This window comes from Malaclemys terrapin, chromosome 1 (genome assembly GCF_027887155.1).
Source record: "Malaclemys terrapin pileata isolate rMalTer1 chromosome 1, rMalTer1.hap1, whole genome shotgun sequence".
NCBI classification, from domain to species: Eukaryota; Metazoa; Chordata; order Testudines; family Emydidae; genus Malaclemys; species Malaclemys terrapin.
The window spans coordinates 263779103-263800209 of record NC_071505.1 but is presented as its reverse complement, the minus strand read 5'-3'; the positions used below and the strand labels follow the sequence as shown (position 1 = coordinate 263800209).

Below are 21107 nucleotides of genomic sequence, written 5' to 3'. Positions count from 1 at the left end.
CTTCCAAAGCTGTATACAAACACTGGATGAGTGGTAACTAAATAGACAATAGGAAGGGAGCAGGTAGGCTTTCAACATCTAAGTTCTGACGAAGTGACACACAAGCGTTGGCAGCATGGGAGATAAAAATTCCACAGGCCTCCCTTTTTCCAGCCCCTCTGGGAGACCCACAATTCTCAGACTGTTTCTTCTTCATCTTCAAGATTATTATTTGTTATTTAATTATACACCTCTACCTCGATATAATGCTGTCCTCGGGAGCCAAAAAATCTTACCGTGTTATAGGTGAAACCGCATTATATTGAACTTGCTTTGATCCACCGGAGTGCGCAGCCCCACCTCCCCGGAGCACTGTTTTACCACATTATATCCGAATTCGTGTTATATCGAGGTAGCGGTGTATATAGATTCTGAAGAGATAGACATACATTTCTTGAGTGGGGCAGACAAGAGAAGTCAGTCTCAGAAAGGAAACTGGACTTTTTTCCATTGTTGATTGTGAAACATTCCCAAATCTGAAACATAGCAAGCAATAAAGAGATATTAATAGAGTTATCCAAAAATGCTACTGCTGGGGATTAGCAGTCAAGCCTCTGGTGTTTATTTTTAAAATTATTGCATGATCAAATGGCAGGTACTGTAGATTTTCTTGGTAGTAGCTGATGTCCTTTCTGCTCAAGAGTCTGCTCTGGAATTTTTTTTCTCCCCCCAGCTCTTTAGGCTTTGGGTAAAACAAAGCAATTATTTTCAAGTGGAAGGAAAAGCTGGCCAGGGTAATAAGTGTCTCTGGAGCATGAAGTACCACCTTATTCAGTAAGGTACAAGCAGTGATTTCAGAGCCTCGTCTTGCTTATTGTGATTGGGCTCAGGAAGAATATTTTATGGAGAAGAAATACAGGGAAATTGATTCTATCTATGCAAATTGGATGGATCGTGAGAGTTTGTAGCAATGTAGGCAGGTTTCATGTTCACTGTTAGTTTGGATTAATTTTTCCCTAAGGAACCTTGATATCACTAGCTGATTTTCCAAATATTTGGATGAGGCTGTATTTGATATTGGTTAGCATAAAAACTGAGATGCAAGAGTGGAAATCCTTAGGCCTAGCCATAGCTGTAAGAAATCCAGAAGAGCGGGACTGCCTCTCTCCTTAGGGTGGACCTTTTTATTTTGACATCAGCAGGAGAATCTTGTCCATACTCTTGCGTTGGCCAAAAGGGTAGAAGGCCTGTGGGAGGCTACATACTACTTTGGAAAAGTATGCTAACTTGGTTAGGGCTTACTGCTCAATAGCTGTGAGGTTCAGCTAACTTGAGTTGGGATCCTGCAGGCAAAGATGGATTTAGTCTGTGGCAGCCCTATAGGTCTGATCACCACCATGCTCTTGAGCAATTTGGGTGACCTGAATGATGGATTTTTGATAAGCAATTTAGTCTTATCTGTTATCTTATTCTACTTCTAATTTAGTAGAATCTGTTCCCAGTGATTTGTCTTCCCTAGTGAGCTTTCACTGGATACAAATAGGTCAAGCTGAGATAGCCTAGCTCACAGGATATTAATGGAAAACTTGGTTCAAGAGCCACTATGCATTGTCTTTTGATACTCAGCCAGTCCTGTTTGTGATCAATCTCTTATGTGGATCATCTGATGGAGGCCAGATAAGCTGCTACTTTTTGTATTCCCTTGCTGGTTTATGTATGCCACAGTTGTTCTGTTGTGACTGCATAAGGAAGTGCTCCTTCCTCAGGAGATTCTGGAAGTCAGTAAGGCAAGACTGACTGCTCTTATCTCTAGCATGTTGCTCTGAAACATGCCTGGACCTTGACCATGTCCACTACATATTGTGGAGCTCAAGTACAACTCGCCATCCTGAAAAACTGAAATTCACAGTCAGTACCTTGGTGTCTAGACACTGTCATTACATGGGCTTCCTGCTTCTGCCACTTAAGGAGCTGAAATAATTTTAGATGACTTGACTTCACTTCCCTTGTATTTTGCACTGGGAATAATTCCAGGTGTACAAAAAAAAAAGTCTTATTTATCTGTGGTCTTCATGCATTACATCACAAGAACAAGATTTGCAGGGGGGAAATGGATGAATTATACTTGGTAACTGATATTTGTTACGTTTCCTGCTTTGGGAATACGGAGCTTGGAGAAGACAATTTTTGGGGGGTTCTAGGATTCTCAAATTCCAGGACTGAACTGAATTTTTTCACTTTGAAAGTTTCCTGCTCCTCCCTAAAGACTTCACCCAAGGAATAGGAAGGAATATTAAGGGATAGTTACCAAGACAAAATTTAAGTATATGGGAGGAGAATGAGCAGCTTTTCACTTCTGAAGTGATATGGGAAAAGGGTTGCAGGGGTTTTGATGTCTTTGTGGCCAAATCAAGCTGATGTCAGGCGGATGTGGCAGCTACCACATGCTTTCTAGCCTAATCCCCTGGCCCTGACAAAATGAGGGTCAACAACCTGAAAGCAATTGCAGCAGAGCTCCCCTTGTGAGACTCCTGAGGTCTTTTTACTCTGCTTGGCCTGCTCTGCTATCATAGGGAGGGGGAAAGGAAAGAAAGGAGCGTGGGAGTAAACACTCCCCGAAACTCACAATTTGGTCCCTTATTTATGGGTAAAAAAGATTTTATTCACTCCTGCTTGAAAAGTCTGCTTTAAAGTTAGTATGGAATAGCCTGGGAACAAGTACTTAACCACTGATTTTTGCACTTCCAGAAAAAGAATGTAGCTTAAGAACAAAAGGGTTATGTTCCAAACCTGGACTCTCATAGACAACTGTGAAATGCACCCAATATTTGACAAGAGATTTAGCTCAAATGTCTGAGATTGTGGGAAGAACTGAGAATCTAGAAATGAATAAATGCTGAACACACACCAAAGGCCAGACCGACATAACCAAAGACTATTTTTGTAGCCAGATATTTGTACTTTTGAGCCAAATCAGATTTACTAGGAAAGACAAGGTAAGCGAGATAATATTTTAATCGGACCAACTTTTCATGGAGATAGAGAGAGACACGCTTTTGAGCCACACAGAGCTTTTATTCAGATCTCAGTGTGACTTGAAAGCTCATCTCTCTCACCAACAGAAGTTGGTGCAATAAAAGATATTACCTCACATACCTTGCCTCTCTAATATCCTGGGACTGACATGGCTACAACTACACTGGATACAGATTTACTGAAATATTTTCCACAGCAATGGGTACAAATCCCCTCATGTCCATTTTCCAGTGTGAACTCCTTGAAAAGTAACTGGAGCAGTACTCAAATGAAAAAAATTTAATGAGGAAAATTGAGATCATCATAAACTATATACTCAACAGAAAAACAGAATAGGGTTCTGATAGAATATGTAGTTTGTAACCAGTAATTTTATCTGTCCATAGGCAGATCTGCACACTTAGCAGTAGCATGGTTAGTCATTTGTGTTTTCAAAAAAAAATCATTGACTTCTCAGTCAGGATTGAAATGACAAATTTTGCCATGAAAATGGAGCTACTTTAAACATTGATTTTGGGTAGAATTTTCTTACACAGGTACAACAGGTTATATTTTGATGTATAGTTGTGTTTTAACAGTTTGAGGGCTTATTTCATAATAGAAATTGATTTTATAATTAAGGTTAAGATTTTGGCACAAGGATTTTTATTAAAATTCCTGGGCAGGACACTGGCAACAAACAATAAATCATGGAAGCCGGAGCCCTGCCACTGCAGGGGACTGACTGCCCGAGCCAGAGCTGAAACTGAAAGTCATGGAAGTCTGTTAAAGTCTCAAAATCTGTGACAAAATCGTATCCTTATTCATAATATATAGGGCAGCTTTCTTCCTCTCTCGTTAAGCATCAAACTTGTACTCTTCCATTTCACTTAATGCATTTACACAGTAACTTTTAAGAGACTGCTGCAAATCACTTAGTGAAAAGTCTTTAATTCTTAGCTTAGCTTTCTGATCTAAGCAGAAGTTTAATATTTATATAAAAATGTTAGTACAAACTGCAAAGTGTTCACACTGAAGTTTAAATTAGAAATAAGATTTTAGAAAAACTGTATATCTGAAACAGCAAGCCATATATTGCTAGTACGAGATGAACCAATAAAACATTCATACACGAATTTTCTCCTTTCAGGATAGGCTACCAATTATAGCTCCACAAATGTAACTGCATGTATTTAATTTAATATTACTGAAAGTTTGCTTGGCTATCACAGACCTGTTGTACATCCGCAACTGGAACAATATTAGCTAACTTTTCATAAATTACAAATATGCAATTGGATCTGAAAATGAAACAGCTTATGGTAAAGATATGTAAACTCACTGTACCCAAGGCTCATGTCACTAAATTTGAATTCTACACAGTATGTAGTTCTTTGAATCAGAAAAAAGTTGAATGGTTAAAATCTAAGAAACAAGAAAGCATGAAGTGTGAGTTAGACAAATTGTACAGAAAATTTCAAACATCTTAAAATTATGACTTGTAACATTTGTTCTTGTATCTTTTCATAGGAGGAAACTGAATGAATAAGAACCACACAGCACTGAACTTTTACACAAGCTTCTTATTGTATTTGAATGTCATTTATTGAGGAGTGAATGAGATACTGCCAGACATGCCAAAGACACTTCACATTCAAGGGCTGGAAGCTGAACAGCTTTTCTCATTGAGTCACTAAACAAGCCTTTTTTGGAAAACAGTGACATCAATGAGGTCTTCATGCTTGACATTCGTCTTCAATTTTTCATCTTTTGATCTAGTGGTTTGCTGGGTAGAAGGGCACTTTCTACCCTAAAAAGACTCACTCCAATTAACACAATTAACACTAGATGTATAGAAATGTTATCTGCTATAATGTACATTACTGCGGAATAACTGGTCTTAAAGCTGTTTTTTAATTCATTATATCTAATGAGAAAATTCAACTTGTCTCCTTTTCACCATCATACAGGTGGCTTATACCATTAGAAAAATACTCTTCAGTGCTATTGTAGGGTTTACAGGGAGCTTCTTCAGTGTTGTGGGATAGAAATTGATTTAAACACCACTCTGAAAGAGTGCTTCTTCGTGCTGCCACTGCCTGTAGATTGCAAAAGAATGGCCTACACGCTCTACAGTTCTTTTTTGCTCAAAAACAAAACAAAGAAACCTAAACAATAGGGTAAATGTTTATTTGGAGTTAGTTTTCTTGCAGATGATAATTAAGGCCCTTCAAGCGGAGTTCAGAAGCTCCTGTATAGCTGCCTGTTGGTCTGCATTGAGCTGTGATATGCATTCTGTCCATAGTCCTCCAGAGGTCTGGAAAACAAATGAAAAATAAAGGTATCTTTACTGAATATAGACTTAGAAATCATACGTCAACCATTTATTTTCATTAGTCTTTCAAAGTCAACATCCATTGAGCCTATATACTTTAGAAGAGGGATGGGCAACTTACAGGTAAATAGAGGAGCCACAAAAACCCTTTGGCAAGTGAGAGGTTTTGGGGGAGGGGAGGGGAGAAGAGAAGATGTAGATGTAGGGTCTCTACTGCCAGGGGTAGTGGGAGGCCCTAGAGGGAGTTTGGGAGGGAGCCTGGCCTGGACTCACCCTGCCATGACTACTTCTGTCTCACTGTGCTGGATCTGGCTCCCCACTTGGGCATAAAGGCTCTCGCTGCAGCATCACAGGACATGTGCACTGTCCCACCCCATCTCCTTCCTGCCCCAAGCTGGACTGTGGCAGGCAAAATAAAATGATCTGGCAGGCTGGATGTGAATCCCTCCCCACCCCCCAATTGCCCATCCCTGTTCTAGGTTATGCCAAAGAGAACAGACAACGTCCTTGCCCTCACTTAAACTTGCATCAGCTTAACAAAAGCTTTTTTAAAAAACGATTTAGTTAAACTGGTGCAAGTCTGCATGTAGACAAGGCCTAAGTAATTGGTTTGAAATTCCTAGCGACTCCCTAGAATTAAAAAAGTACAAATCACAGCAGGCTAGATGCAGCCCTTCATTCTTCTAAAGGTAAGTAGCATGACAATTTGTTCTCTTTTGAATAGGGCTATAAACAGGTTATTTATTCTGCCTAAGCATGGATAAATCACATGGTACTTTCAGAAGAGCAGTGGTATCCTTAGCCATAATTTTTCATCTCCACACTGGTGTGTAGCACACTATTTTGCTTGTCACCACAAAGGTGATTTATTTTAATGGTACCAAATATATTTTGAAGGTATCATAATCCTTCCAAATAAAGGCACTCAAATAAGCAGGAAATATTTATTCAGCACAGCAGTCAGAGGATTTGAAGCAGGGGCTAAACTTGTCTCAGTATGGCAAAGGAGATCAAGCTGATATTTATTGCAGATAACTGGTTTACATCTCTACAGCGACTTTTTGCTACTTATTTAAAATCTCATTTAATGTCTTTAAACAAGCTGTTAAAGTTAACAGATTTACATTTGATACATTTTAACATCAGTGCTACATTGAAGGTCTTAATTTAGTCTTTTCACACCATATTTAAAAAAGGATCCATTGGGTCCAATGACAAAGAAATGTAAAGACATGGTGTACTGTGAGATTCAGTGTTCTAAAGACAATCTAACAAATAAATACAGGCCTTTATTTTATTAGTTTTGGTACATTAGGTATTTTCCATAGGCAATGAGATTCTGACATTTAAGTTCTGCAGTACTCCCAGATAAATGGGAAGTTTTTAATTTTAACATTGCCATTCTCAATCAGATATCATTGCCTCAAGCAGCCTACAGGTCCCTCTTACTCCTGGGAGAATTCTGCGCCACTGCACAATGCAAAAGTTGCACAGAATTAATGTTCTGCACACAATTTCCTCCCCCCCCTCACAGAATTGGTGTTGCAGAGCTGCTGTCTGCCACTGGGGGCCACTGGACGCAGCAGAGCCCAGTTCGCAAATAGAATACACTGCTGGGACAAGAGGGACGGAGCTGAAGAGTTCCCAGCAGCTGCAGTTCCTGGCATGCCCAGAAGGAAGGAGGCAGTGTGCAGGAAATTCCATACAAGCCCAGGACCCAGCATCAGGCTGTTTCTCCCTCTGCATCCCTGGGCTCTGTGTGGGTGGGTGGGGGCAAGTGACTGGGCTCTGTGGGGGGATGGGTGCAGGTATCTGGCCCTGCAGCTAGGCTCTTGGGAGAGAGGGGCTGTGGGGTGTCTAGGTCAGGGGGGGCCCTGTGACTGGGCTCTGGAGGCATGTGAACGTCTGGCCTGTGGCTGGTCTCTGGGGGGGATGAGGGTGTCTAGCCTCGCAGCTGGGCTCAGGTGCAGGGAAGGGGCAGAGACGGAGGAACTGGGTTGTTGTAGAGTTTCTTTAACTCTACTCCTGTGGGAATTTTCTTTATCATCTGTATTGTTACAGGAATACTTCCTGACAGGTATTTAAATTATTTTTTAAATAAATTACCAAAGTGGCATGAATATATAGTGTTATTTTGACAAAAAATATACAAAACATTAAAATATTGTACACTGAATTTTTTTTTTTTTTTGTATGCAGAATTCCCCTGGGAGTAACCTCTGTTCATGCTGTTCATTGCTTTTCCACAAGTTTCCACAGGGGGGGCAGCTAGCAACTTTGCAAGTTTACTTAGAGATGCAATTTCTTGATAAAGTAGGGCCACTTTATTTCCCCATAATTCTGAAGGTGGAAGAACCGCCTTCCATTCAAAGCCTTGCTTCATCAATCAGTTCTATTATAATAAAAAGTTCATCTTTGCAATCTGAGGATGGGCTGGACAAGGCTATTGGCATAGAATAATTAAGATTTATGGCTGGGGGTGATGGCAGAGACTTAATTTAATGTGAATTTTATATTTTGTACAGGTCAACCAGAGTTTGAAGGAGGTGCTTCTATTATCTAAAAAACCTAAAATAAATACATTTCAGTACTGCCCTCCTTCTATTACCCCCATCTTATAGCACTACTTAATTTGTAGGTTTTGCTTTTTTTTTTTTTTAAATGCCCTTACACAAGCAGTTTCCATTGAAACCCACAATGCAGTCAATGACATTGTATAGTAGAGGTAGCAGACAGTTCAGCTCAACTCAGTCTCCTCCAAAATAGAATTTACAAGATTCTTCTTGAATGAGCCTGTGTACCCTTGTCCTGTAGCTGCCCAACTTCTGGGTCATTTTAATATATTTTGCATGAAATCCAAAAGTTTATATTTAGAAATTAAGAAGTGTAGTTCAAATCTGAGAAAAGGTAAAGGAAGCTAAAGGGAGTTATGTAAAAGGTAAACCATGCAATTGTTCCAAGTGTTTACATTTTTTATGAACGCTTCAAAAATTATATGGATCATAAAAAGAGAGACACCCTCTAGTTCAAGTACCTTACATAGTGTTATCAAGATTAATCTGGATTGCTGCACTGAATTTGCATAATCTAATATATTAGGAATCCATTTGGAATATTTCTTCTTGGATGAACACTGGTTGCAGCATCATGTTTATTACAGAGAATAGGTTCTGAACACTAGTTTTACAATTCCTGCATCTCACAGAGCAAACTAGAACGATTCCCTTTACAACAAAATAAATTTGCATTCACCTGCACTTGACGAACAACATTAGCCAACCGTTTAGTACATGGATCTTCATGCTTAATTGCTTCATGAATTTCACCATCCGCAATTATACTGAATATTCTGGGAAGATTAGAGTTGTTGTGACCAAGGACAATTGGGTTGTTACTGATGGAGATCAAAAAAGTATACATGTTACAAAATATGCCAGTGTTAGCATTCTAATTAAAAAGATAAATGTAGATTTTGTGTATGTAAGTTAACTGCTTTTCAAGACATTCCCGATTTTTAGAACTGCACATTCATACCTGAAGTTATTCAGCATCATTAAATGCATCCTGTTCTAGAAGGAAGTTCTATTTTTGTAATTTTAAGATCTGGCTAATTTGAACATTCCTTATTTATAAAGTTGGGCTACACTATCAGAAAAGTTATGTGCCTTAGATAGGCTTCAGCAAAGCAAGCCAGCCCACTGTGTGTTGGAAGTTTAATACTGTTATGTTGGGAAAAGCAGGAACTGGAGCACTGTGGTAGGGAAGGCTTTGTATATTTTAAACTGATTTACTCCCTCCCTCCCAGAACTGATGTAAAATGGTATTGACTGGCTCCAAAGGGAGAGCCAACCATTCCTCCTATAGAGTGAGGAATGCCATAATACAAGGACTTTGAAATATGAAAAGGGTTAGTGCTAGTCAATCAAAGGAGTTGAGAAGATTAAAGGGAGTTATGTAAAAAAGTCAGGGAGAATAAGACAGACCCAAATGGTATTGAAGGCAGCTGACAGGTCTAACAATATCAGCGTGGGCACCCAATTATCCATCACCAGGATATCTACCAATGCCACCAGTACCATTTTGGTTTCAAACCCTGGTTTATACGAAGCATCATGAGATTTGATCCTTGTAGATACTCCATGAGTTCCCATCACAATCTGCTCTATGATTGTAAACCAAAAATGAAAGATCTAATCATAGGGCTGGAAGAGACCTTGAGTCCAGCCCCCTGCGCTGAGGAACAAACAACCCCCTACACTTAGGCAGGACCAAATAAGCCTAGGCCATCCCTGGCAGGTTTGTCCAACATGTTCTTAAAAACCTCCAATAACGGTGGTACTATAATCACCCTTGGAAGCCTTTTCCAGTGCTTAACTACCCTTTAGTTAGCAAGCTTTTCCTAATCTTCAACCTAAATTTCCATTGCTGCAGATTAAACCCATAACTTCTTGTCCTACCTTCAGTGGATATGGAAAACAATTGATCACCATCCTCTTTATAACAGCCCTTAGCATATTTAAAGACTGTTCTCAGGGCCCCCCCCCAGTCTTCTTTTCTCAATACTATACATGCCCAGCCCTTTTCTTTTTAAAAACTTTTCCTTATAGGTCTGGTTTTCTAAACTTTTCATCATTTTTGTTGCTCTCCTCTGGATTCTAATTGTCCACATCTTTCCTAAAGTGTGACACCCAGAACTCACTCTACCCCAACTGAGGCCTCGCCAGTGCCGAGTCAAATGGGACAATTACCTCCACCGTCTTACTTACAAACACACCTCTTAATAGACCCCAGAATATCAGCCTTTTTCACAACTGAATCACACTGTTGACTCATATTAAATTTGTGATCCACTATAACAGATTCTTTTCGGCAGTACTACCACCTTACCAGTTAATTCCCTATTTTGTAGTTGTGTATTTGATTTTTCCTTAAGTATAGTACTTTGCCCTTGTCTTTATTGAATTTCATCTTGTTGATTTCAGACCAATTCTTCAATTTATCAATGTTCTTTTGAATTCTAATCCTGTCCTCCAAAATGCTTGCAATCCCTCCCAGCTTGGTGTCATCCGCAAGTTTTATAAATATAACCTTCCCTTCAAGTCATTAATGAAAATATTGACTAGTACTGGACCCAGGACTGACCCCTGCAGGACCCCACTAGATATGCTCCCCCTCCCCCCCCCACAGCAGTGTGATACCAAACCACTGATAATACTCTGAGTGCAGTCTTTCAATCAGTTATCTAGTAAATTCATCTAGAGTGCATTTCCCTAGTTTGCTTATGAGAATGTCACATTGGACTGTATTGAAAGCCTTACTAAAAATCAAGATACATTATGTCTACTGCTTCCCCACCCCCATCCTGTAGGCCAGTGTTTCTCAACCTTTTTGATACCAGGGACTGGCTTACTGCCTTCCTAAACTGTGCCAGGGAGACCTCAGGGACTAGCACTGGTCCATGGACCAGTTGTTGAGAAACACTGCTTCTAGGCCATTAACCCCATAAAAGAATTAAATGGATTTGGTATGACTTATCCTCTAGATGCTTACAAACTAATTGTTGAATATTTGTGTCAGTATCTTTCTAGGTATTAAGTTAGGCTGACTGGTCTATAATTCTGTGGGTCCTCTTTGTTCCCCTTTTTTAAATGATAGGTACTATATATTTGCCCTTCTCCAATTCTCTGGGACTTAAACTGTCCTCTGGGACCTCACCCACCCTCCATGAGTTCTCAAAGATAACTGCTAACAGTTCTGAGATTGCTGCAGCTAGTTCCTTAAGTACCCTAAATGAATTTCATCAGCCCCTGCCAACTTGATTACATTGAATTTATCTAACTTATCTCTGCCATTGCAGAGATGCTAAATTAATTCTTTGCATCACTCCACTGCAGAGGAATGTAAAGGAGATTCCCACACCTGAGCCGTTCTTTTTAAGTGACAAATTTGAGGAACTGTCCCAGACTGATGTATCAATAGAGATGATTTTGGAACAAATTGATAAGTGAAATAGTAATAAGTGAGCAGAACCAGATGGTATTCACCCAAGATTTCTCAAGGAAATCAAATATGAAATTGCAGAACTACTGACTATGGTATGTAACCTATTGCATCAGATAACTGGAGGACAGATCATGTAACCAATTTTTATAAAAGACTCTAGAGGTGATCCTGGCAATTACAGGCTGGTAAGCCTGACTTCAGTATCAGGCAAACTGGCTGAAGCTATAGTAAAGGAAAGAATTATCAGGCACATAGATGAACACAACAAGTTGGGAAAGAGTCAACATGGCTTTTGTAAAAGGAAGTCATGCCTCACCAATTTATTAGAATTCTCAGAATGTCAACAAGCATGTGGATAAAGGTGATTCAGTGCATATAGTGTACTTGGACTTTCTGAAAGCCTTTGACTAGGTCCCACACTAAAAGCTCTTGAGTAAAGTAAGCAGTCATGAGATAAGAGGTAAGGTTCTCTCATGGATCAGTAATTAGTTAAAAAATAAGAAACAAAAGGGCAGGAAAGAGGAAATAATGGAAATAAGGTAAATAGCAGGGGCCCTCAAAAATCTGTACTGGGACCAGTACTGTTCAATATTCATAAGTGATCTGGAAAATGGAGTGAACAGTGAGATGGCAAAATTTGAAAACTACACAAAATTCCTCAAGATAATTAAATCCAAAACTGACTGCAAAAAGCTACCAAGGGATTGCCTAAAACTGGGTGAATGGAGCAAAAAAGTTGCAGATGAAATTCAATGTTGATAAATTCAAAGTAACACACATTGGAAAACAATCCTGATGATACATTCAAAATGGAGTCTAAATTACCATATGCTCATTCATAAGCAGAATATTTTTGGTAAAAGAGTGACGCATCAAAGAGCAGGGGTCAGCTTATAAACGCATCTACACCAAAATCTGATTATTTTAAAAACTCTAGGCAATCACTGAATATCTAACACACTGTCGTTTTGTTTACCTGAAGCGTCTGCAGGCATGGAGCCCCTTGGCGCTCTGTGGCCGCGGTTCGCCGTTCCCAGCCAATAGGAGCTGTGGAAAGCGGCGCGCCATTGGCTGGGATCGGCAAACCGCGGACACTGGGAGCTGAGGTGCTCCATGCCTGTGAACGCTCCAGGTAAACAAAACGTCCAGGCCTGCTAGCGGCTTACCCTAACGGGCCAGGAGCCAAAGTTTGCCAACCCCTGAAATATAGGGTCAGCTTATGAAAGTCGTACAGTTTTTGTTATTTTTACCAGTTATTGTTATTTTTTGTTATATTTAACCATCTGGGGGGGGGGTCGGCTTATAAATGAACGGGCTAATGAATAAAGTATATATGGTAGTTATTTAGCCTCAAGTTAGAGCTTGGAGTCACTGTGGATAGTTCTCTAAAAATATCTGTTCAATGTGCAGTGGCAGTCAAAAAAGCTAACAATTTTAGGAACTCTTAGGAAAGGGATAGACTATAACACAGGAAACAAAGCTGCTATATAAATCCATGGTATGTTCACATCTTGAATACTGTGTGCAGTTCCAGTTGTCCCATCTCAAAAACGATATATTAGAATCACAAAAAGTACAGAGAAGGCCAACAAAAATGATTAGGGGTATGGAACAGCTTCCATCTGAGGAGAGATGAAAAAGACTGGAACTGTTCAGCTTGGAAAAGAGATGACTAAGGGGGGATATGATAGAAGTCTATATAATCATGAATGGTGGGGAGAAAGGGGAAGGGAGAAAAGGGAAGAGTTATATACCCCTTCACGTAACATAAGAATCAAGGGTCACCCAATGAAATTAATAGGCAGCAGATTTAAAACAAACATAAGGAAGTACTTCAAGCAACGCGGTCAACTAGTTGAACTCATTGCCAGAGGAGGTTGTGAAGGCCAAATGTGTAACTAGATTCAAAAAAGAATTAGGTAAGTTTGTGGAGGATAAGTCCATCAATGCCTACTAGCCAAGATGGTCAGGGACAACCCCATGCTCCAGGTGTTCCTAAACCACTAACTGCCATAAGCTGAGACTGGACAACAGGGGATGGATCACGTGATAATTGCTCTGTTTTGTTCATTCCCTCTCAAGCATCTGGCACTGGCCACTGTTGGAAGACAGGATACCAAGCTGGATGGCCATTAGTCTGACCCACTATGACCATTTTTATGTTCTTAAATATTCTTTAACCCCTTCTTTCCCTATTTTGGCTTGTGTTCCTTCCATCTTGTTGTTAATATTAACTATGTTGAGTATCTGGTCACAATTAACCTTTCTAGTGAAGAATGACGCAAAACAGCATTAAATACGTCAGCTTCCTGATGTCATCAGTTATTAGCTCTCCTTCCCTGCTATGCAGAAAACCTACACTTTCCTTCATTCTTCTCTTGCTCCTAATGTATTTAAAGAATCTCTTCTTATTGCCTTTAAGGTGTAACTCATTGTATGTTTATCCTTTCTTTGTCCCTACATGCTTATGCTATTCTTTTGTTCTCCTCAGCAATTTGTCCATGTTTCCACTTTTTGTAGGATTCCATTTTGTTTTGATTAAGGTGGAGAATTCAGGTAGCAAGTTTTTAGCTATATCAGAAGTTGGGAGATTTATCAGTGATAGATGATAAATGATTTCTTGATTGCTAACCTTACACTGATCAGCATGAGGCTGAAGGTCTCTGTGTTTTCCCAGTTTTGTGACAGAATAAAGTAGTCAACACTGAATGCACGGATTGTGGGCTGCCTAGTGATCTCTGAAAAGAAGTCTACATATCACCCAATGGTCAAAAACTTTCCAGAAGATTCTGGGCTTTCATACAGTTTATAAGCATTTCCAAGACTGGATATCTATATTGACAACACTGGAAGGAGAGAGAACCTATTTAAGTAGTATTAAAATTCACTGTAGGACTTCACCGATTGCCAATACTTCAGAACTGCACTAAGGGAGACACCACCACTGTACTCTAAAACTGGACTATTTGCATTGTTTCACTGTTCTTACACAGCTGCTCCAAGAACACCTGAAAGATCCCGCAGCTGTCCAATCCCTTCCCATTTCATCATGGATATTTTTAGTAGGAGTCAGAGACAGGGTCACCGGCTTCCATTAATTTTTCTTTATTGCCTGTTACCTGTCCGTGACTTTCACTAAAAATATCCATGACAAAATCTTAGCCTTACTAATGGAATATGAAAGAACGACATTAATTTTCATGTTCAAGATAATGTGTATACATCCGCTAGAGAAATAAAAATGAGTATAAGTCCCACTATTAGAGAATGTGTACAAGAAAAATAAGCAGACTACAAGTATGCTTATTTTATGCATTATATCAAGGTACATTTTCACCTTACCTCTCAATTAGGTCACACAGGTAATTGAAAGTATGAACAGCTTCTTCTTTGTCTTCATGTAGTGGAAGCCATGATAACCAGTGTGGCAGGACTTCCTCAACATTTACACAATCAGGTTTGAATTTCATGATCTTCCCTACAGCTGAAATACAGTTCTCTGTTGCATTGACGTTCTCTTTGGTTTTGGCATCTGGTGACTGAATAACTCTCACCAGCAATGGAAGGGCCTCTGTAAAAGTGCAAAATTAGGAAAAAACCTCATGTATAACCAAGTTAAATGCTTGCACTTAAGCAACAATAGTGTTGCACACTAGGGCACTAAACCTCTTGCAGACACACAACTTCAGATATGGGTAGTTTAAAAAATTGAGTCAAATGCAGTTTCAAATAATTCATCTGTTTAAGTCTCCCCGCTTTTTTTGTGGCTTTCCAATCTTTACATTTTAAAGAGGATTTCTCCCCCGCTGCCTTGTTGCTGTGTGAAAGGCATAAAAACAATGTACTGACTATGTAAAAAGCACACAAAACTGATTGACTATTCAAGGGAAGCAATGAAACGGTCAGCTGCCAAACATACAAAGTTAACCTGAACAGTAATAGAACATTGTCTATAGCCCTTCAGCTGTGGTAATGTTACTTGTAATGGGTAGAAATTTTTTAGCTATATGCATTTTTAAATTTACAGTCTCAAAACAGCTTAGTAAAAGTATATAAATGGCAAAGTTCGATTAGATCATCATTTCTCAAATGGGAGTCCTCGAGGGTACTCCAATAGGTATGCGGGCCCTGCCGATTAACTCCTCCTCCACCCTCCCAGTGCCTCCTGCATGCCACTGAACAGCTGTTCCCAACATGCAGGAGGCACTAGCATGGGGCACACTTGGGGGAGAGGGGAAAGAAGCAGGGAAGAGGAGGGGCCTGGGTGGAGCGGAGCTGGGAAGAAGCGGGGTGGGGGTAAGAGCCTTGGTGGAAGGGCTGGAGTGGGGGCTGAGCAGAGGGCTTGGGAGTCCCCGAAAAATTTTAAATCAAAATGGGGGTCCTCGGGTTGCTAAAGTTTGAGAACCACTCAACTAGATTAAAAACCTGATGACTCAGAATACATATTGAGCAAGAGAATATATGTATTTGTTATGTGTATGCATATGCACGTTACATATATGCACTTCCTAAAATAGGCAATAAAAAAAGTTCAGAAGGGCCAAATTATCCTGTCTGCTAAATCCATTTTACACCACCCAGATGACACAAGCAGAAATATACTCGCCTGAAAAGGCTAGAGAAGGTGGTTACTTACTTTGTACAGTAACTAGCGTTCAAAATGTTTTGTCCCTATGGAGGCTCCATTTCAGGATGTGCATGTGCCCACGCATGCTTGATTGGAGATGTAATCAGCAGTGCCTGAGGGTCCGCACTTGTGTACTACATATCCTCATGCTCCAGTGTAAGGGTATATAGGGAAAAGCAGACCCACTGCAGCTCCAATTCCTTCTCAACTATGAAGTCCAAAAGAATGACTGAAGCAGAGGGCAAGGAGGGTAGACAGTAGTTTGTCCCTGTGGGTGCTCTACCTGAGAAGTCCAATTACTGTAATTACAATCTAATTAAACCTGTCCCTTGATCAGTTATCCCTGTGGTGCTCCACTGCAGGAGATTCTCAAGCAGTACATCAATTATGGAGCAGGCTGCTCAGGAGGTGGATTCAGTATGGAACATAGACCAGAGTCACCAAAAGTTACGCTGGCTCTGGAAGCATGCAAAACAGCATAGTGCTGGAAAAACATATGCATTGATGACCAGGTTGCAGCTTTGCAAATATCCAAGATGAACACCTTCTTCACTAAGGCTATAGAGGTAGACTGGGCTTTGGTGGAATAAGCAATCACTAGGACAATGATGTACCTCTGAGGCATTGTAACAGATTAATAAGCATCCCAACACCCATTTAAACAGCCTTTGGGAGGAGATTGGATCCTCTTTCATTCATTCTGTGATAGTGATGAAAAGTCTAGGAGAAGCCCTGAAGGGCTTAGTCCTGTCAAGGTAAAAAGCTGGAGCTCTTCTTATGTCTAGTATATGGAGATTAGCTTCTTCTCTCGAAGAGTGAGGGCTGGGACAAGACACTGATAGATGAGTGTCCTGATTAACATGGAACTCTGAAGATTACCTTACGTAGGAAATGAGGATAGGAATGTAATGTCACCATGTCATGATGAATACCATGTACAGTAGGTCAGCCATAAGGGCCCAAAGCTCTCCTAGCCAAGGTGATGGCTATAGGAAAGATCTTGAAAGATAAATGTGACTAGAGTGGCCTCTTGTGGGATTCCACTTGCCCCAAGCTGTAAAGTCTTGAAAGTGGAATGGAACTCCCACACAGACTTTTTGTCCCCAACACCTGTTGAGAGAAGTTGAGGACCATCTGGGGTATTGATACCCAATTGGATAAACGGTTTACTCCATGTGTAAACTGCTCTTAACCAGGCTGAAGACAATGGGAGTGTAGTCTTGCCAACAGTGTTACAACAGGGTACAGGCTGCTATGTGGCCCAGGAATTGAAGGCAAGCCTTTTGCTGTGGTGTGCAGGCTCTGTTACATTGTAAAAACAAGACTGGACTTTGTAATGAACCTGCCTGTGGGAAAGCATGCTCTGAAGGTAATGGAGTCCAGAGTGGCCCCTATGAAGTATATTTGTTTTGTGTGTTTCATCGTAGACTCTTCTCCATCGAGGCAGAGACCCAAAGAGTGGAACAGTGATAGGGCCTTGTCGGTTGCTGACTGTACCTTCAGAAACAAGGGATCCTTCAGAAAGCCAGTCATCCAGACAGGAAAAGACAAATATCCCCATCTGATGGCAATGGGCTACAATAGCTAAGAGAACTTGGATAAAGGCCCTTAAGGTGGTGGAAAGGCCAAAAAGATAGGACACAGTATTGGTAGTGGTCCCTGCCAATCTCAAAACAAAGGAAACACCTGCGTGAGGGGTATATATAGGAAAATAAGCATCGTGAAGATCAAGGGAGACAAATCAATCTTCTAGATCCAGAGGGAATTATTACTGAGAGTTACCATTCTGAAACGCTGCGAGAGGATGAAGGTTTTCAATGTCCTGTCTCCAACATCCATTCTTCTTGGGGACTAAGAAGTAATTCTTTTCTGATGAAGTCCAATGGAACAGGTTTGATCGCCCCCATAGTTAGAAGGGATATTGTCTGTTTTAGGACAGCCCCATAAGAAGCGTACCTGAAGTGGGATGGAAAGGGAGGATGGGGAAGAGGGAGTTGAACTGAATGGAACAGCCCACTGGAAATCCTCCAGGATCCACCTGTCAGAGGTGATAAGTTCTCAGGCAGGCAGGAAATGGGAAAGGAGCACCATAGGGCTGTTGAGGGGGGATTGGTATAACATATGATCTGAAATGGGAGACAGGTCATGACTCTTGACCAAGTGGTCAAAACAACTGTTTTGAGAAAGTAACTGACTTATGTAACTGGAGGATAGCCCTTTCTTAGAGAATCTGGGCTTCTTTCTGAGAGGTTCCACAAGTCTCATGGGCTATAGTGGACTGGGCAAGCCTGTGGAGCTGCCTTTCCAGCATACTGAATTTTCTTTTTGCTGCAGGTCTGTAGACATTGAGGGATTGCAATGATACCCAGCAGTCTTTTTGTGATTGGAGGGACCTGTCTGCAATGTTCCTAAACAGCTTAAGACATAGGAGGGAAGGTTCTCCTGTGTTTTGTACTTTTTGGAGTAGGTTGGAGGATTGGAACCAAAAACTCAACACATGACTATAGCAGTAGCTATATAGTGCATAGCTGCATTGGCAGCATTGAGTGAGGCCTTGGCAATCATCTGGCTTTCTGTAATGGGGGTTTGGTAGCTGGCTACTCCTCTTAGTCCTGTGGCAGAAGTTCAATAAAATGCAAGAACTTAGAATATTTTGGGAAATCATATTTTGCTATCAGGGCTTGGTAGCTGGCTACTCTGAATTGCAAAGTGGCAGAGGAGTAACTCTTCCAGCTAAAACGGTCTAGCCATCTCAGCTCCTTGTCAGACGGCACTGATCTAGACAATGGCGTTGTCTGTTCCTTTTGTTAACACCATCAACAACCAAATAGTTGGGGGTTCAGTGGGAGAAGGTACTTTGAGCCCTTGGGGGTGAATATAATATCTTTTCATCAAGCCTCTTACAAGTGGGTGGTATGTAGCTGGAGTTTACCACACCACATGGGCTGGTGACATCAGTGTGGTTGATGGGCAAGGTGATTTTGCCTTGGAGAATGTCCTGAAATAAATGCTGAAGTTCCTGCATCTCTTCTAGCAAGATTTGTAAGGCCTCTGCAATCCTTTTCATAAATTCCTGGAAGGCCCTGAAATCATCTGCATGGGAAGGGGAGATAATTGAGTCTAGTGAGGAGAAGGATCTGTGGAAAGGGGGTGTTGGCCACTTCTGCACCTGGCTCCTGCTCCTCTGGAGAATCCCCCTGTGGGATAAGACTTGGTGTTGGTGGTTGCTGTTCCCTAATGTGCACTCTGACATGAGAGTATCCTTTAAAACTGCACACCTTAGGAGGCCCACAGTTTCCAATAAGTCCACTGTGGTTAGATGCAAGGAAAAGGGGGTAATACTCCAAGATCGTTCCTGCCAGTGTTACCAAGTGCATCTCCTGCTGGGAGCGTCTTCCTCATGATATACCCCAAAAGAGGAAAGGTAGAACTGGAAGTTGGAGGAACCCTGAAGTGATACCTAACAATCAGTGCAAGTACCATCAGAAGGGCAAGGTGTTGGTACCAGTGGTCGTGTTGGTACTGGGAGCCAGTGAGGGACCAATAACCTGAGAAGGGATTCAGACTCTTCCGAGAGCCAAACATCTTCATGGGAGAGGAACCTAGATGGTAATGGATCTGGATAGCGTTCCTCAGGAGTCAGCACATTGGGAGGTACCAGAGACTGTACTGAAGACTTGGGCACCTAGGTGTTAAAGGAGTTCTTATGCTTCAGAGGCACTGAGTCCAGTACCGATGATACTCCTGTTAGTTGCTGGCTGGCTGGTTTCTAGGTACTCAGAGAACTCTTTTGAACCTGTACTGGGGTCTCTGTTCCAGAGGGGGATAGAAGATACAGTTCTCATACCAGGATGGAGTTTGAGAAGGTGACTTCCCCCTCCTTTTGTTTTTTGTTCTGGATAATAGGGTCTTTTTTTGGTGTTCTGGAAGACTGAAGGGCCCCCATGGTCACTGTGGTGCTCTGAGCAGCTGAAACTGATGTACCAGGGAAGGATTGGGGGAGGGGAGGGAGCAAGGAGCACCTCAGATCCTGCAGATCTCAAAGAAGGTTTTATAAGGAGTTTTACTCTAGCCTCCTCAGCTTAAATCTGCCTTTGAATGCAGTGCAGATCTTACATTTGGAAGGGACATTGAGTCTCTCCAAGACAGCAGAGGCAGCCAGAATGCCTGTTGCTGCAGGAGAAAGCCCTGTGGGCAGGTCTGACAGTGCTTGAAGCCTGGAGTCTTGGGCATAACTGGTTAGGAAAGGCTGCAGATTGAGGCCTATGCTGAATGAGTTTCCTAACAAGTTATGTTGAATGATAGGCCCAAGTTGTGGGAAAAAGGAAGAGAAGGGACATGACCCCCCACAAATTGTGCTTAATATTTTAAAAAGAAAATACTAAAGTAAAGAACAAATAAGAAAAAATTAGCAAGTTACCCACATAGCTAAGTGGAAACCCAACGCTCCATCTTGAGCCACAAACAGTTGAGCAGGAATCGGGAGTGGCAGTGGGTCCACTCTTCCCTATATATCCTTCCTTCAGAGTACGAGAATGTGTAGGGTGAAGGAGCAGACCCATGGATGCTGCTGACAAAGTCTCCCACAAATTGCATGGGCAAATGCACGTCCTGAACTGGAGCACCCATAGGGACAATTAGTTGAAGAATGAACAGTCATCTTCAGTAACTGTGTTCACGTGAATTCCACTTCTGGTGCACATGCACCCCAAGCATATGACAAATTGGTTTTAGCTACTAGTGTCTGTTGGGACTGTGCCTGCATCTTGGATATTTGCATGGCCCCCCACCACAGAGCATAAAAACGGAGCAGGCCCAACAATTCCTCAGTTCCATTGCCAGTAGTACAGCATACTGTAGCTTATAGCATTCTGTAGAAGCAGGTAAATAGAGTGAGTTGTGGAATCCATCTGGACAACATCTTGAAGAGCTAGTTACTGAAGACCATCAAACTTTACTTCCAAGTGATTTTCAGCATGGATTCCTCTTCTAGTGACTAGCAAGCAGTTACCTCAGAACTCTGAGGTAGGTCTGGGAGTCCTATTTAAACAAAAATTGTAGCACTGCTCTACCAAAAAGGACATCTGATCTTGAAGCATCAACTAAGGAACAGTGCTAGATAAAAGTGTGGACTGATTCCCTGTAGCC

The 21107-nt window shown here is 41.3% G+C and overlaps 1 protein-coding gene across 1 annotated transcript in view; it reads right to left on the bottom strand.

Moving 5' to 3' along the window:
- Nucleotides 1–4557: 4557 nt before the first annotated feature.
- The window catches only part of IPO5 (importin 5), an 84323-nt gene continuing 67773 nt past the window's right edge, over nt 4558–21107 (bottom strand). Inside the window, exons 24-26 of the mRNA XM_054012414.1 lie at nt 14675–14903; nt 8582–8723; nt 4558–5311 (exon numbers count right to left, since the gene is read on the bottom strand). Of these exons, the coding sequence (XP_053868389.1) occupies nt 5225–5311; nt 8582–8723; nt 14675–14903 (458 nt within the window). The 3' untranslated portion in view covers nt 4558–5224. The remainder of the gene's footprint in view (nt 5312–8581; nt 8724–14674; nt 14904–21107) is intronic.